This window comes from Vanessa tameamea, chromosome 10 (assembly GCF_037043105.1).
Source record: "Vanessa tameamea isolate UH-Manoa-2023 chromosome 10, ilVanTame1 primary haplotype, whole genome shotgun sequence".
NCBI lineage: Eukaryota > Metazoa > Arthropoda > Insecta > Lepidoptera > Nymphalidae > Vanessa > Vanessa tameamea.
The window spans coordinates 12336259-12352675 of record NC_087318.1 but is presented as its reverse complement, the minus strand read 5'-3'; the positions used below and the strand labels follow the sequence as shown (position 1 = coordinate 12352675).

General features: G+C 34.2%; 2 protein-coding genes across 2 annotated transcripts; both read left to right on the top strand.

The window, feature by feature from the left end:
* Positions 1-392: 392 nt before the first annotated feature.
* LOC113391339 (poly(ADP-ribose) glycohydrolase-like) lies at positions 393-5608 on the top strand. Its single transcript, XM_026627315.2, has 12 exons — positions 393-624; positions 701-960; positions 1212-1373; positions 1569-1678; positions 1875-2018; positions 2161-2243; positions 2448-2604; positions 3001-3131; positions 3547-3734; positions 4187-4427; positions 4889-5013; positions 5109-5608. Exons 1-12 carry the CDS (start codon positions 585-587, stop codon positions 5562-5564), a joined length of 2097 nt encoding a protein of 698 aa, XP_026483100.2. The 5' UTR covers positions 393-584; the 3' UTR covers positions 5565-5608.
* Positions 5609-9632: 4024 nt separating this feature from the next.
* On the top strand, positions 9633-15256 carry LOC113391430 (poly(ADP-ribose) glycohydrolase). Its single transcript, XM_026627426.2, has 10 exons — positions 9633-9897; positions 10043-10201; positions 10376-10485; positions 11300-11443; positions 12094-12170; positions 12336-12501; positions 12961-13091; positions 13747-13934; positions 14483-14720; positions 15067-15256. Exons 1-10 carry the CDS (start codon positions 9661-9663, stop codon positions 15156-15158), a joined length of 1542 nt encoding a protein of 513 aa, XP_026483211.2. The 5' UTR covers positions 9633-9660; the 3' UTR covers positions 15159-15256.
* Positions 15257-16417: the final 1161 nt, after the last annotated feature.

Sequence of the window (16417 nt, the reverse complement as noted above, 5' to 3'; positions counted from 1 at the left end):
TAGTGCTTGTGTAAGTCTGTATTGGTGGGTTAAGGGCACCTATTGAAAATTCTTATCATTGTTGTGCTTCAGGTGTGAAGCGTGAGTAAGCCAATGTAACCACAGAGACAAGGCACTTTATATCATCTTTGTTCCCAAGGTTGTTGGTGCATTGATGATGAAAGGAATGATTAATATTATTTGTTAGAGTCCATGTCTATGGAAGGTTCTAGGAAACTAAGTAGGTGTCCTATTTTCCAGTGTGTCGACCTTTTGTATATAATTCAAAAAAGATTTCCATATCTGCATCCTTTGATGTGATGTTGACTTTTGAGTAAAGCGTACTACGTATTCTGTGGCTTTAAATTGTTGACCGATGACATTGACAGCTGTTTGAAGGAATGTATAGGTCGCGTTCAACGAAGTAGGTGTTTTTCAATTTTCATTTTACAGTTTGTTTTGTACGTAATTTAAGTACATGTGACGATATTCGCTTTGTAATTTGATTTACTTTCTTTTCACTGATTACAAAATTTTAAATTTCACTGCTTGTAGTGAAATTCGTTATCCTCATATATATCGTATAACAAAATGTACAAAGCTCCATGAATCACAGTAGAGCTTACAAAAAAATATTAAAAACTTGTAAGTAGTAGTATCTTTGAAAACTGCTCGTTCATAATATATGTATATATAGTATTCATAAATTTGTAACCCGCAGGCATTTTACAAAAAGCGATGTCTACCAATTGTGAGTGGAAAGGTGTTCCAATATCGCAAATTATTGGATCTGATTCGCCATGGGGTGCTCCAGAGTTTCCTTTAGTGCAGCCAGCATACAACCACAGTGTTTTATATCACATACCTGCTAGTGGGGCGCAACTAGATAGGCCGCCTAAGCCACAGATTGGCAAAGATAAGTGGGATCATGAGCATGTTAGAATGCCATTTTCTTCTCACAGCTTGTATCCTGTTGAAAATGTAAGTGTAACTGTTGGGTTGGTTTTAATATTCAGCTGTGCATCTTTGGGGAAACAAAGTGTCTGATATAACAATATCGTGAAGGTTTGGGCCCTGATCACAACAATAGCCTTCATAATGCAATGTTTTACAGAATGTAAAGAGAACCTATCCTAACCTACGATACCCTTTTTGTTTAATAAGTATTTTGAGTAATTTTTTAAATTTGTTTGAATTATGTGAACTACTTTAATATTTATTTATTTTAATAGAGCTCTGGTGAAACCCATTTAAAGAAGCGTTGGGACATGATTCAGAAAGCACTTAATAGACCTATAAGAAATACTGAAGAGCTAGCCAGTGCCATACTTAGTTACAACACTAAGTTTAAGAACAAGTGGAAGTTTCGATCATTGTATGAGCTGTTTGAAGAGGTAACTAACTGTGATACATTGATATAAACAGTTTATTAAATATCAATAGTAACTATAAAAAATATTTAGATTTCACTAACAAAAGTGGATTTGTTATAATTGTTTGCTCTATAGCTGTACTAATGGAAAATAATTTTAATTTTTAGATGGATAATGTTTTTATGCTCATAATATTCTGTTGTGTTGGTTTTTCAGCACTTAGAAGCAGAGGAGACAAAATATTTCTATGATGTAACTCTTCCTGAAATGATTAAGTTAGCTCTGGCTCTCCCACAATTGATACAGTCACCGATACCATTATTGAAGTAATTGTTCCTTACGTATTTATTAACATTAAGATCAAGGCATGCCAGATGTATTTCAGGCAATCTGGTTAGATTATTATGTAGTTAATTTATTGAGTCATATTATTTATTAGACTGATTTATAATTATATTATTTTTATAAATATGGTGTATTGATATGATTTCTTATAGCATTTTTTTTAATTTAATGTTACAGGCAGAATAAAAACCATTCAATATCATTATCACAGCAGCAGATATCGTCTATATTAGCAAATGCATTTTTCTGCACATTCCCGAGGAGAAACACAACAAAGAGGGACTCAGAATATGCTTCATATCCATACTTTAATTTCAGTATGTGAGTTGAATTTTTTTATTGTATAAGCTTTCCTGCTTTTGAACCTGCAATCTTTGTTAAAATATGTGACAGAACGTAAAAAAATTATATTGTTTAGGTTAAAACTATTGCTTATTTTATTTATTAGAATTTCTGTTTTTAGGTTATTTGAGTGTTCACCGTCTGACCACATCTTGGAAAAACTCAAATGTATCTGCCATTACTTCAGAAGAGTTTGCACAAACGGTAATACTATATTTCATGTTTGTATTTCGTATTTATATTCTAATTTTAAGGGGCCCTGTGGCTTCTAGGTGTAACATTTATTACAAAAAAAAAAAAAAAAGATTTTTTAAAAACAATTATTACCAACTGCTTCGACGCGTGCCATGAGTTGTATCGACGGCCACGCGTGTCCCGGTGTGTGAGTAAGCGCGTGTTGCAGTACAGTCCCGGCGGGCGCGGTGACGGTGTCGCGGCGCGCGGGGCGCGCGGGCGGCGGGTGGCGCGACTGCGCGGCGCGGCTGGGCGCGCTGCGCGTGCACGCCGACGCCACGAGCACCATCGAGGACGCGCACGGACTCATACAGGTCGACTTCGCGAATAAGTACGTGCCCTTTTAATATTTAACGAATGGAAGTAAACTCAAATTATTAGTCATTATTTTCACCGAAAAGCTTACTCTAATGTAAGAAATATTAATAATTTCTCATATAACCAATGCAAGGCTGGCGTAAAGCTTGGGAACTAAAATGTTATGTCCCTAGTGCCCGTTACACTGGCTCATTCACCTTAATTAGTTTGGCTCACCAAACTTAGTTCCCAAGATGGGTCGCACATTACAGATGTAAAGAATGGTTAAAATTTCTTATGGCGCCATTGTCTATGGTGACGACATACCATCAAGTGGACTATTTGCGTGTCCGCCAACCTATTTCGTAAAAAAAATCATAATATCTATCAGGTTTTGAACGAATAATATCATTATTTGTTTTCCTTTCAGATTTCTCGGCGGCGGTGTTTTGAATTACGGTAGCGTTCAAGAAGAAATTAGATTCATGATATGTCCAGAGTTGATGATATCGATGCTTTTTACTGAAGCATTGAGACCTAACGAAGCACTTATGATCATAGGTAATTAATGATTCGTATTATATAACTGTGCCGCTTTGAAATATGAAGCAATTGTTTAAGAATTGCTTAAATGTAGGGTTTGGTAATATAAACCCATACTTGTAAAAGTATTAACATTTGATAGACAAAGGTGTATCTCATAGTAAACAGTTTACATAATATGCTTATTTAATATTAACATATGACTTTACTGTGCTAATAACATAGCCATTATAACGCCAAACAACAATACTCTACTTGGGTGTTTCGATTTGAAGAGTAGGAGTGATCCGGTGTAAATCTATGCACTAGAGATTTGACGTCGTAGATCCTCTTATGGAGTTACTATTAAGTCTACAAGTATGGTCCCGTTATGATAAGGTAGCTGTTATGATCGTCTTCATTCCGATATTAAATAATAAAATGACCTTCGTAGGTTGCGAGCAGTACAGCAAGTACTCGGGCTACGGACACAGCTTCCAGTGGGCGGGCGAGCACGTGGACGCCACGCCGCGGGACTCGTCGGGCCGGAGGCGCTGCGCCGTGCTGGCCATCGACGCCCAGCCCTTCAGTAACAAGAGCCAGGAGTACAAGAAGGAAGCCATCACTAGGGAACTCGATAAGGTCAGCGGGGAGATGGAGCCAATTGGAGTTTCCAATATTCATTCAGACCAAAATTATCTTTTTTTAAGTTTTAGAAATCAAATGGGTTACTTGATGTTGTGTGGTTACCAATACCCATAGACATTGGAACTGTAAATATTATATATACATTGTCAATGAGCTACCAATTGGGGAAACTAGATGTTATGCCAACTGTGTCTGACACCCGCTAACTTACTCTTCCAACTGGAATACAACAATACTATGTATTGCTGTTTGGCGGGAGAATATCTGATGAGTGAGTGGTACCCACCCAGATGGATTCGCACAAAGCCCTACCGCAAAGTTAATCAAAATTGTTACATTTACAAACAAGACAAATATATATCGTTTATTTTTATGTTCCATTAAATACATACTCAAGTAGCTCAAAGCGTAAGTCGAAGGCGAAGTAATGGTGGTGTGGCACGCAGGCGTGGGTCGGCTTCTCGTTCTTCACGGCGGACGCGGCGGGCCCGCACTTCCCGGGCGTGGCGACCGGCAACTGGGGCTGCGGCGCGTTCGGCGGGTCGGCGCCGCTCAAGCTGCTCATACAGATGATGGCGCTGGCGCGCGCCGGCCGCCACCTCGCCTACTACACCTTCGGCGACGCCGCGCTGCGCGACCGCCTCGTGCGCGCGCACGAGCTGCTGGCGCACCACGACGTCACCGTCGGTGATTGCGCTTTGCTTTGTGTGAACCTTCTGACAGTAATCATTATTTCGACTGCCTCGCGAGCTCCTGGGCTCGAACCCCAGATCGAGCGGATAGGATATTTCGATCGAAATAAATCTCAGTGGCATCCCGGAGTCTGTATGATGGATGTGTGTACACTCCCATGTCTCGGAGAGCACGTAGAGCAGTTGGTCCCGCACCTAGACTCCTTCGGTTGTCTCGGTTGTGCCTTGTGAGGGAGGGAATAGACTGCGTCTGTGTTTACACTTGTTCGCGTACACTTGTGCGCTATACATCCTGCTTAGTTGATTAGTCTCCCTTGATATTGGCCGCCGTAGGCGAAATTGTTCAAGACGACATCATTTGAATATTATTAAATGTGTATAGTGTCTTAGTTTATGAATGAAAATATATTTTATATAACATATTCGATCATATAAAAAAAATTAAAAATTTTACAGGTCAGCTCTATGAAATATTACTTAAATTCTGCAATGAGGATGTTCAAAAATCAAACATTTTCACATTCTTGGAAGAAACTTTAGAAAAAAAACGTTGTCAAAACCAACTACAACGTGAGAACTCTGTAAGCTGTTTACTAAAAATGATAATCATGAAATACATATTGAAATATATAAATAACTAGTAATATACATAATCTCATTTTCATATGGATTTTAGGGTGGTGAAACTGAAAACTATGAATTGCCTCTATCTGTGGTACTAGATCTAAATAGATCTCCCGACATGTTTACAACAGACGATGATAGCGAATCTATTACGCCTACGACTAAGAAAATGCAATCAGACGAAACAGAAATCGCACACAAGAACAAAGACTTTAGTGAAAAACTTGTCACTAATCAAAATAAAATATTGACAAGTGAGCGTGAAGTGGCCGAAAGTATCGAACCATTCAGCCAAACGACGAAACTATTTGACGAGATGGAGAAATTAGACAATGATAGTGGAAAATTAAATCTAAATTGTCACCAAAATTCAATGTTTGAACAGAAAACTGCAAAGTACGAAACGGTCATGGATATCGAAGATAATTTGCAAACAAATATAACGCCTAATGATAAAAAAAAGTTAGCAAAGAAAATAACAGATTATTTCTCAAAGAAACCAGCATGATTTTTGGATGAGATTGTATTTATTTTATTAATAAATTTTTCGTGCGTATTTTTTATTTACGTTATTGTGTAGTTCCGAATCCATTTGATCTTCTTATCGTTTTATTTTATTTACAAAACTAGGCAAATTTATCATCATCTATTTCATATTAAGAAATTGTTATGGAGTTTATTAGAGTGGGTTAGTTTTAGCTTTAACGAGTACCAACTCACAAAGCTACACAGTGAAAGAAATTTCACAATGTTTTTGTCGAAATCGAGATAAAACATAAACGCATATTAAGCACTTGAATCATCTAATTCACGAAACGAGCCCTTCAAGAAGTTGCCCTCGTGTCTAATTGGTAAAAGCGCGTGACCTTCATTGGCGAAATTATTCCTTAAGATTGTCTTATATGCAGGAATAATCTCGCTTATTCTAGCCGCACAAATCGACTAATGAAATGCGACTGGCGAATTGGCATCTAGGAGTTGTAACTCGTGGAATGGACTATATGTACGTGGTATGTAACTGTATAAAGTGGACTATTTTGGATTAAAAATATTATCATGACTTCGTGAAATAAAATTTAAGAAGTTGAAAATAAGTGCCAAGCCACTACCTTTATACAGTGACTTCCAGATTTACCGACATTTTTATAATGAAAATTATTTTTAAAAAATTATAAGGTTGTTATGTATTGTGATATAAATAATTAGGATTACTAATTAGAAAAACAACAGTAACTTCACTTTTGAGTGTTTAAGCTATCAGGAATTATAAAGATATAAGATATAACAAAAACATTGTATCTATCGAGTTTGTCTTTTTATTGCCATTGAGTACAATTTTATCAATATTCGAAAAACTTGGGTATGGTCTTTATAAACAAGTTTGTATCAATGAATTTTTTTTTCACGGCGGTTGATATTTTTTAATCAATCGTGGTTTTGTGATATGGTTTTTTTATGCTTGGGCGCAATATTATAATTTTTGTCTATATAAAATAATGGCTTTTTAAACTGCACCTTAGGGCCAATAATTGAGGTCCCCAGAGTTCGACTTCCTGTTTTTACCAACTATGTTATTCATACACTCCTTAACATAAGTAAGTATTGTAAGTTTTTTGCCTCGTAGACCTTGAAAATAAGATAATTATGACGTAATATTCATATGGACCATCAATTAAATTTAGCAGGTGTGGCATAGCTTACATTAATTTAATTATTTTCTTATAATACCTACAGTATTATTATTAGTATTAGACTTATAAATCCAACTTCCTTAGAAAGCTATAGTAAAGCGTAAACTAATTATAATCATCATTTTGATTATGGTATTGTGTACCTGTAATCTGAATTAACCTCGAAAGGAAAAAAAAATGTAATCGAAGACTATTCCAGTGTTCGATAAACATAATTTTAAGAAGTTGAAATTTCGTATTATTTCACAATTATTATTATTGTGCAACTTTAAAGCAAATAAATTTTTGTTTAGTGTTTGATATGTCATATTCGATATTACTATTTTGATGAGTAACACAACTTGATTATAATACTTCCGAGTTTTAAACCTATAACACGCCGAAATGCGAATAAAAGTATTTGTAGGCATAAAATGTTATTCGTAGTATCATAGTCTTTTAAGGTGATTGTTGTGTTGTGCTAATTATTTACATTTATGTTAAAGAAGTCCTGGTAAGTGAAATTCAGGATAATATAGAGCTTTAAATATTTAGAGACCATGTGATATAATATTTACATATTATAAATTTAATGTTGTACGGTTCAACAGTAACTTTTAAATACATTTTTAATAGGATAGAATAATAGAACCTATTTATATCAATATCTAAAATACAACATTATTTTCTTAAGATGTCACTATTACTACAATTATACTGAAATTTATCAAATTTTATAAGATTTAATTTCAAGAAAGAACATTTTGTTTACTTTTAGACAGAACCAGAGTACGGAGATACAGAGTATAGCTATAGGCTATAAATTACTTTTATTGTTTGATTGTCATCATAGACACGAAGACTAAACATTAGTGCAACTGATTAAAATAAATATATCAATTAATTGTACTACGATTAGGATGCTAAAGTTTTGTTATAATTAAAGATATTTTTTTTTTATTTTGTAAAATTGTTTCTGGCTTGTGATATACTACTCTTTCGCAAAAACGCGGGAATTATTCAATCTGCAATTTTGTACATCGTATAGATCTATTCAGCCACGAAGTTATAAACTTAAATATACTGTTATTTGTACTCTTTGCTGTCTTTACTCTTAATATTTTACCCACATCTCGTAAGCACGAGCGTCACTCACAAATAATAAACACGCCGATAATAATTGAACTTTGAGGGAAGTGCTGTCATGAGTATAGGTCTATAACAAAAAATAAATTATTGTTTAATATTATAATTTTAAATAGGTATTTTGATATTGATATTACAAAACCAATATTAAGACGATTTAGCCATTTTGACCAGATTTTTTAAAGGGATTGGGACTCAAATATTTCTCAGTTACCTAAATAAATAATAATACAAAAAAATATTTTCTAATTAATAGAATCTATCGAAAAAAAAAATCATAAATAAAAATGACTTGTATTTGATTGTTGACTGATTTTTAAAAATATCAACAATTCATGTGAATTGAGCTGTATAACCTATAAAATAAAATGTAAATAATTTATTTAAACACTATATAAACGAGTGCAGTTCGTAAAGTTCGCAGTTCGCAGCCAGTCTGGACATAGCGAAGGCCTTCGATCGCGTTTGGCACAAAGAGCTTCTTTCGAAGGTTCCTTCTCATGGGCTTTCCGGGAAATTATGCAATTGGATTACCAGCTTTTTGGCAGATCGGAGCATCAAGGTCGTTGTCGACGGTGCATGCTCCGACCAAAAATTCGTCAATGCTGGTGTTCCCCAAGGCTTCGTTCTATCACCCACTCTGTTTCTTCTGCATATCAATGACTTGTTGCAAATCAGTAACATTCACTGCTATGCAGACGACAGTACCATAGACAAGTCATACACCAGCCGTGCTAATATTTCTCGGGAAAACGTCGAAGAAAACCGGAACAAACTTGTGTCTGAAATCGAGTCTTCGTTAAACAAAGTCTCGAACTGGGGCCGGCTAAACCTAGTCCACTTCAACCCCAAAAAGACGCAAGTTTGCGCGTTAACCGCCAAAAAAACACCATTCGTCGTATCTCCACGATTTGAGAACATTCCGATAGACGCCACAGCTAGTATGGGAATACTTGGCGTTGATATTTCGAGCCTCGTTCAGTTCCGCGGTCAATTGGAAGGCAAAGCCAAATTGGCATCAAAAAAGTTCGGTGTGCTCAGCAAGGCAAGACAGTATTTCACGTTGGCCCATCGCCTAAGACTTTACAATGCGCAAATTCGGCCTCACATGAAGTACTGCTCTCACCTCTGGGCGGGTGCTCCCCAGTACCAGCTCCTTCCATTTGACCGTATCCAATGTAGAGCAGCTTGAATTATATATACCCCCTATAACATAAAAAAAAGAGCAGACTGCTTTCTTTAGAATGTTTTGATAAAAATATATATTCTCATAATATTAAGCTTCAAACTTAATCTACAAAAGTACATCGTTATCCGAAAAAATACTTTTGTAATTATAAAAGTTAAATATTTGTTTACACAAAAAATTGATTTGGTTTAAACTACGAGAAATTATAATTAATTTTTTTTTCAAAATTACCTATCAACGTTGAAACTCAACGCCCTAATTGGCATTCTGCGCCGATCACTCACAAAGAGAGAACGTATTGCTCGTCGTTGCGTGCCACATAAAGTATATAATGCCACATAAGAATGAATAATGTAATAGCATCACGATTCTTTATATCGATTGATTTGACTATAGTATGTAGTTGTTATTATACACGGACACGCAGTTGCACGGAACAAGCCTAAAAATGACAGAAATTAACAAGCGGAAATTGGAATAGGCACTCTTAATAATGAATACGAAAAGGCCCATACTTGCTTTGATATTTTTACATGATTATAGATTAAATAGATTATGACGACAATTAAATATTTTCAGGTACATAGTCACATTCAATTATGAGTTCTGATAAGATATTAACCGATGATTTCTTCAAGTCAATGTTTGGGGTACATTCACCTTGGCTTTGTCGCGAGTTCCCATCAGTAGCAGAAGGGGAATCCCATACTGTGTTATACGAAATACCCTCCGACGGAAATTTTAATGAAACTTTGAAACCGAAAATTGGAGAAGACAAATGGGATCAAGACCATGTTAAATTGCCATGTTCCGCCCATAACGTGTATGCTATTGAAGTACGTATCCAGCATTCTACGGAACAACTTCCACTCGTGCATGGCCTTTTATCATTTAATTACGTACCTATACAAGTTAAAATGGCGTTATATTGTTTTTTGATGCGAATCATATGAATCATTTGATTTCAAAAGTTTTTTTTAGGATAACGACGAGAAAGTTCTAAAGAAATGGGATTTGATAAAAAGTGCCTTGTCCAAGCCAATACATAATAGCCAAGAGTTCTTGGATGCTGTTTTGACTTACCAGTCGGGATTTAAAGAAATATGGAAATTTAAGGCTCTACATAAATTTTTCAACGAGGTACCTAATAAGTTTACGATTGCTATGTATAATTAATATTACAATATAAAAATGTGTTCTTTTTTAAATATATCGATTCGATTTTGATACGCATTCAGAGATATTTTTTAGATTATAAGTAAGTATATTATTTTATTTAAGATAGCGAATTATATCGAAACATGTTTGTTTCAGTATTGGGACGAAGCGGAAAGTAAAAAGTTTTTCGATATAACTCTCCCTGAAGTTGTGAAATTGGCGTTGTCACTACCCGACCTCATAAAGTCGCCTATACCACTTTTGAAGTAAGTTAAACTTATTTACTTACATTGTTAGCTCATTGAAAGTTCTTAATAAGTAATAAAAGTTGTTAGGTATATTCTGGCTATATTGATTAACTATTTGAGAGCTACATGCACTCAAATACTTAACTGTGTGTATATATGTAATGTTATGTATGTGTGTATTATTCTATTTAGAATGTTATTTAAACATCGAAGTTAGAGGCTCCCTAGGGGATGTTACAAAGTTGCAATACGTACGGTTGTGTTAAAATATATTTACGATACCTACTATCATGTATATTTGCAGTAAATTGATTATTTTTATAGATTTAGTGATATTTTTTGTAATATTGTTGTACTTACGATACCAAGTTTTAACAAGTTCACATCGCATGATTTTTATAATAACGACTTAAACTAATGGACAAGTTGAATTTTAATCGCTGATATTTAATATAATGGGAAATAAATTTAATCCACCCTTTTTTCGCATTGCCTTAAGAATGACATAAAATATTCTGTAACATATAAATATCATTATTTGCTTTGATGATTTGCTGCCGAAAGCCATATAGCTTATTAAGAAATCTGCAACAGCTTTTAACATAGCTTGAGAGACATGATTAGGCGTAAAGTATTGAATACATGTTACTGTAAAAGCTTAGTAGTTAGGTTAGGTTAGATTGGACTGGTAAAAGTCCGAAAAAGTCGTCCCTTTATAATAAATACTTACATTTACCAACTCATGTCGGTAAATCTTAGGTTTTACTGGAAAATCTTAAGATTTACCTTAGTTCGAGCTTTTACAGTAACATATATAATAAATTGTTTTCAGACAAGGTGAGAACAAGTCGATATCGTTCACTCAACTTCAATTAGCCAGTTTATTTGCAAATGCTTTCTTCTGCACGTTCCCTGAAAGAAATAATAAGAGAAGAGACTCCGAGTACAAGACATATCCGCCGGTTAATTTCAACTCGTGAGTACATATTCAATACTAATTATTAGTGTCCCATATATTTGGGACCTAGGAAGTGTAAGGCCTTTTTCTTGCATACTCGTAACTGTTTTTTAAATTTTATAGGATTCTGGTAATTTCTGGGTCACTTTATACATTGTACATCTTTGAAACTAAGATGTTATGTCCCTTATGAATGTTGTTATTAAAGTGGCTCATTTACCCTTCGAACCGGAACACAGCAATACTAACTATTGTTGTCTAGGGGTAGAATATATGTGGAATGGGTACCTACCCTTAAGAGTTTTTGGAACCCACTTTTACGGCTGGCCGTCTCCTGATGACTAACTTTTTAGTACTTCTGCTTGTGCGATAGTTGCCATTCTGTGTGTGTTAATGGTATTAGACTTGAAATAAAATATCATTTGGTCGGCTGTTACGATACTCACCAGGTTGAAATGGGCTGCTGGAAACATAGAGCTTACACCATACTGAATAGTGTATTATTTCTTCGCTTTTTTTGTTAATCAAATATAAAAACATGTTTATCTAAACTATATCAATAAATAGAATATCCTCAAAATAAGGAAGAGCCAGACCAAGTACGTTACGTTAGAGTATTAAGTACCAGAAGAAATATAAAAATAATAAATCCGAGTTAATTATTGCAGACTGTACGATGGCGGTGGACCGAAAGTGATGGAGAAATTAAAATGCATCTGCCATTACTTCGGAAGAATATACAAAGGTATCTATATCTTATACTCAGTAGATAGAAAACAGGATCATTGCAGTGTAACACTTTCGAAATGAATTAAAAATGGTTTAAACGGGCGATATCCGGTTAAGATTCACGTATTGTAGGTATATAGGATTTTCATACAATTGACTTTGTTTTTTGCCATTTTTGCAGATAAGCCAAATGGAGTAGTAACATTTTCCCGCCATCATATACCAATAGATGATTGTCCAGATTGGAACAGCTGTTCTTCAAAGATATCCAAAACAAAATTATTTGTCGATTCAGATACACTTATAGAGGACGCGTCTGGTTGCATACAAGTGGACTTCGCTAACAAGTAAGTAAAACAAGAGGAGCGTATATTTAAGTACGCAAATTAGCAAATTAAAACTAGCACTTGTTCGTAGTATGAGTTAGATAGTTAACTATGAAGTAGATTACTTTCGGTTTTCTTTAATAAAGTATATAATATAGTCTCTTTTAACGTCATTTCCATTGCACCTTCCAATTTTACTTTCCACGTAGAAGCACTTCAATAATAATTGAACTATACAGTCGTTTCTGAAATAAAGACATATGTATATTCGTACGGTAGGTTATTGAACTTTAGGGATTTACCCAATTTAAGATTAATGATTGTATGTCAGTATAAAGGCAATATTTTAGCCAATAATGTATCATCGTTACCTTAGATGCCAGAATTAATAAATCAAACTCTTTAATAAACAATATCAATTCGATTTTAACCGACTGTGGTGCAATCTATTCATTTTTATAAGTATGTAAAAATGTTCAGATACATCGGCGGTGGGGTTCTCCGTCGTGGTGCTGTACAAGAGGAAATACGGTTTGTGTCCAACCCCGAACTCATCGTGTCTCTTCTCTTCGCAGAAGTCATGGCACCCACTGAGGCTATTATGATTATAGGTGGGTAAACAATTTATTATATTTTGTTTACTTTGATGTATTGTGTAGAATATAGTGAACCCGTCTCATACCGAGAGTATAGATATATGTATTTAGAGCTGACTAAAGTTTTTTTTAAGGACTTCATTCGATTAATTACATAACCGCTTTAACAACCCTCGTGGTGGTAGGAACCAATCCACTTACGAATTAATTTCTAATCTGTCAAATTCTTTTTGGTTACACCACTGATCAAGTAAATAGGATCGAGGCAAAAACTTTAAAATTCCCTACTCTATAAATATCTAAATGTAGTTGTTGTCGTAAATGTTAAATTAAGATGTTTAGTGCGGCGACGGTCACGAAAATTTCGTTCCTTATATATAAATTTGTCATTAGTGAGGAACTATTAGCTTACTTTTCGGATTGCATTATAAGCCTCGTGTTTTCTCCTTTTTTAATTATCGGAAAACAGACGTTAGTTGGCCCACCCTATGCTACACTCACACACATATCATTGCTATTGACACTGGCATTACAAGAAGTTCTTACAGCGCCGACACTTTTTAACTTATCAACGATGTGGAACAGACCGACCTAATCACATTCCATTTAATGCTATTACAGAGTTTATTGCAGACAAATATTTATATAATAAAGTTTAATTCTTAAACAGGTAGCGAACGGTTCAGCACTCACTCAGGTTACAGCATGACCTTCAAATGGTCTGGTGATTATAAAGATGAAACTCCAAGAGACTCATCAGGTCGAAGACGTTGTGCAATACTTGCTTTGGATGCTAAGAGGTTCCCGAAACCAGAAGAACAGTATACCAAGGAGATGGTGGACAGGGAACTTAATAAGGTACGTTATTTTATATTATAATGGTCTGTCAGGATTCGGCCACGGTGGTTAATAGTAGGAGATGATGATGATGTTTTGCTGGCCGATTTTCTTAATGAGTACTACCTAACTACGCAAGAGATAAGACGATGTCAAGTTTTTTAGCAAACACAAGTGCCCTTTCTATTATATATTTTAATCTCATAATCTGACTCCAAGAAACGGAAAGATATTAGACAAAGTGAAAAAAATAAAACTTTTAAATTATTGAATACCAAATAGATAAAATTAGTTTTTTATTTACTCTTCAAATGCTTCGTCGTGAAACGTTGGCACATGAAGTCAAAAATTGATACCCTAGCTTTTTTAACTTTTTCTCAATTTTGAAATGATTTGAATTATGAAATTTTCCATACACGTTGTCGGGGCACGGTTACAAAAGAGGACATGTGGGTTCCCCCACAGGCACAGGCAGGCGGAGCCGATGCCGGATATTTATTTTCATATAAAACCCAAATTAGGTTGTTGTTGAACACTCGAAGCTTAGCATTACTATTTTACACTTTTAGGCATACACAGGATTCTCAATCCACACTACAAAGGAGGTTATAAATTTCCCTGGAGTAGCGACCGGCAACTGGGGCTGCGGGGCTTTCGGCGGTAACGCTCGTCTCAAGTCGTTGCTACAACTGATAGCCTGTGTGGAAGCAGGCAGACCAATGGCCTATTATACCTTCGGAGATGTAGAACTGAGAGATGATATCAACATCATTTATAATTTGCTAATTGAATATGAGATTACTGTGGGTATGTATATGGAGTCATATGAAAACTATAGTTTGTTTTTACATCTGACTTTTCGAGCCCTGGCAAAACTTATATTTTATAATAATGATAGATAATTTGCTTTAATTGTCAATTTGACATCCAAACATGACTAGATATTCAATAAATGGATGACGTGTGCACGTACAAGGTGTAAACAACTATAGACATTCAAATAATTGACCCCCACCAAAAATTATATTAAAATAAATAAAATAAGTAAATATATCTGAAAATAATAAATGACATAATAAAATTTTACTATTTAATTGTCTGTAAAATGAACCTAATTATATATAAGACGTCATTACAATGTTTTTATTTTCAGGTGAACTGTATAAAAATATTCTAGAATACTGTCAAGCTGACGTCCCCAGAACAAACTTGTATGATTACTTAAAGGAGAAAGTAAAAAAATAATATTTTTAATCGAACAAAATATCAAGATTGTGTACGGGAAATTGCCTTTTGATGTATGCATTTGAATTTGTAGGATTAAATAAAGATTTTTTATTTTTATTTTAGTTGCTTACACTGTAGCCTATTTGTCCTTGGTCCTACTTACATTGTTTTGATTGGTTTGGATTTAGATTCCAACGGCAATTCTAATTTCATATATTATTACATTTGATGATTTTATTAATCGGTATGTAACCAAAGTATTATTTTTAAGTGTGCATGCACTTCTTTGGGGTCAATTAAAAAAAAGAATTTGTGCCATAAAATAGTCAAATAAAACACATACCTAATATAATTAAAATTATTTATTATCCTTCCTCATATTTCTAGCATACTAAACGTAATAAGTGTATAATAATAAATAATTGAATAGTAATTTAGTTTTGAAATTTTTCAGCCATATACATATTAACATGATAATAGGTATATAACTAAACCGAACATGCAAAGTAGGCAAATTATTGTATTAGTTTTATAATAAAGTGGCACTAAAAACACAAATCGATTAGCTACAGAATTTTGCTAGACTAATAAAAATAAATAGTTAAATTTACTAGCGACGCTTGAAATAAATGTTAAAACTCTCTTACAATACAAACTTTGGCGAAATATAACAATATAATTATATATGATTCATTACAACAGCCTAGCTATCAAATGCACTGATGGTAACTTTTGTTCGTTTTTTTTTTATTATTATTTGTGTTGGCAACTGACATACAAAATGGATCCAACGATCAACCGACAATTATTTCAAAATGGCGGCAATATACGTTTTATTCATTAAAGATGTCAATTAATATGTTTCCAAGAATTGTTTTGAGATTAGGTGATGATATACAATATTTCTATTATAACAAATTTGACATTATTATTTTTACTGAGGTCCATTTTATATGTCGTTTTACAATAATTGGGATTTCCATTATTTATTTATTCATCCCAATATGGATTTTAATACATTGGTTTTAGTGCGAAATTACTTTGCGCAGTATCGACAGCTTGTTCATTGGTGTTTCTTTTCATAATACAATGCGGCAAGATGTTAAACGGTAAATTTTAATAAACACAATTTTATTTAGTTTCCAATAACAGATATGAAGTGTTAGAAAAGTTATTTTAAAATGGAGACATTATATATTTTATAATAATGTAATCGTATTTTAAGTACATCTGTTATAATCACCATGATATATATTAATAAACGTTAAAAATAATAT

What these genes read in the sequence shown, in the direction of transcription:
- LOC113391339 (XM_026627315.2), top strand. Translation starts at nt 585, where the DNA reads ATGAATCACAGTAGAGCTTACAAAAAAATATTAAAAACTT. An exon ending in GCTTGTATCCTGTTGAAAAT is followed by an intron (nt 961 to 1,211) that starts GTAAGTGTAACT and finishes TTATTTTAATAG; the next exon opens with AGCTCTGGTGAAACCCATTT. An exon ending in CAGAAGAGTTTGCACAAACG is followed by an intron (nt 2,244 to 2,447) that starts GTAATACTATAT and finishes GTTGCAGTACAG; the next exon opens with TCCCGGCGGGCGCGGTGACG.
- LOC113391430 (XM_026627426.2), top strand. Translation starts at nt 9,661, where the DNA reads ATGAGTTCTGATAAGATATTAACCGATGATTTCTTCAAGTCAATGTTT. An exon ending in TCGCCTATACCACTTTTGAA is followed by an intron (nt 10,486 to 11,299) that starts GTAAGTTAAACT and finishes AATTGTTTTCAG; the next exon opens with ACAAGGTGAGAACAAGTCGA. An exon ending in CCGCCGGTTAATTTCAACTC is followed by an intron (nt 11,444 to 12,093) that starts GTGAGTACATAT and finishes TAATTATTGCAG; the next exon opens with ACTGTACGATGGCGGTGGAC.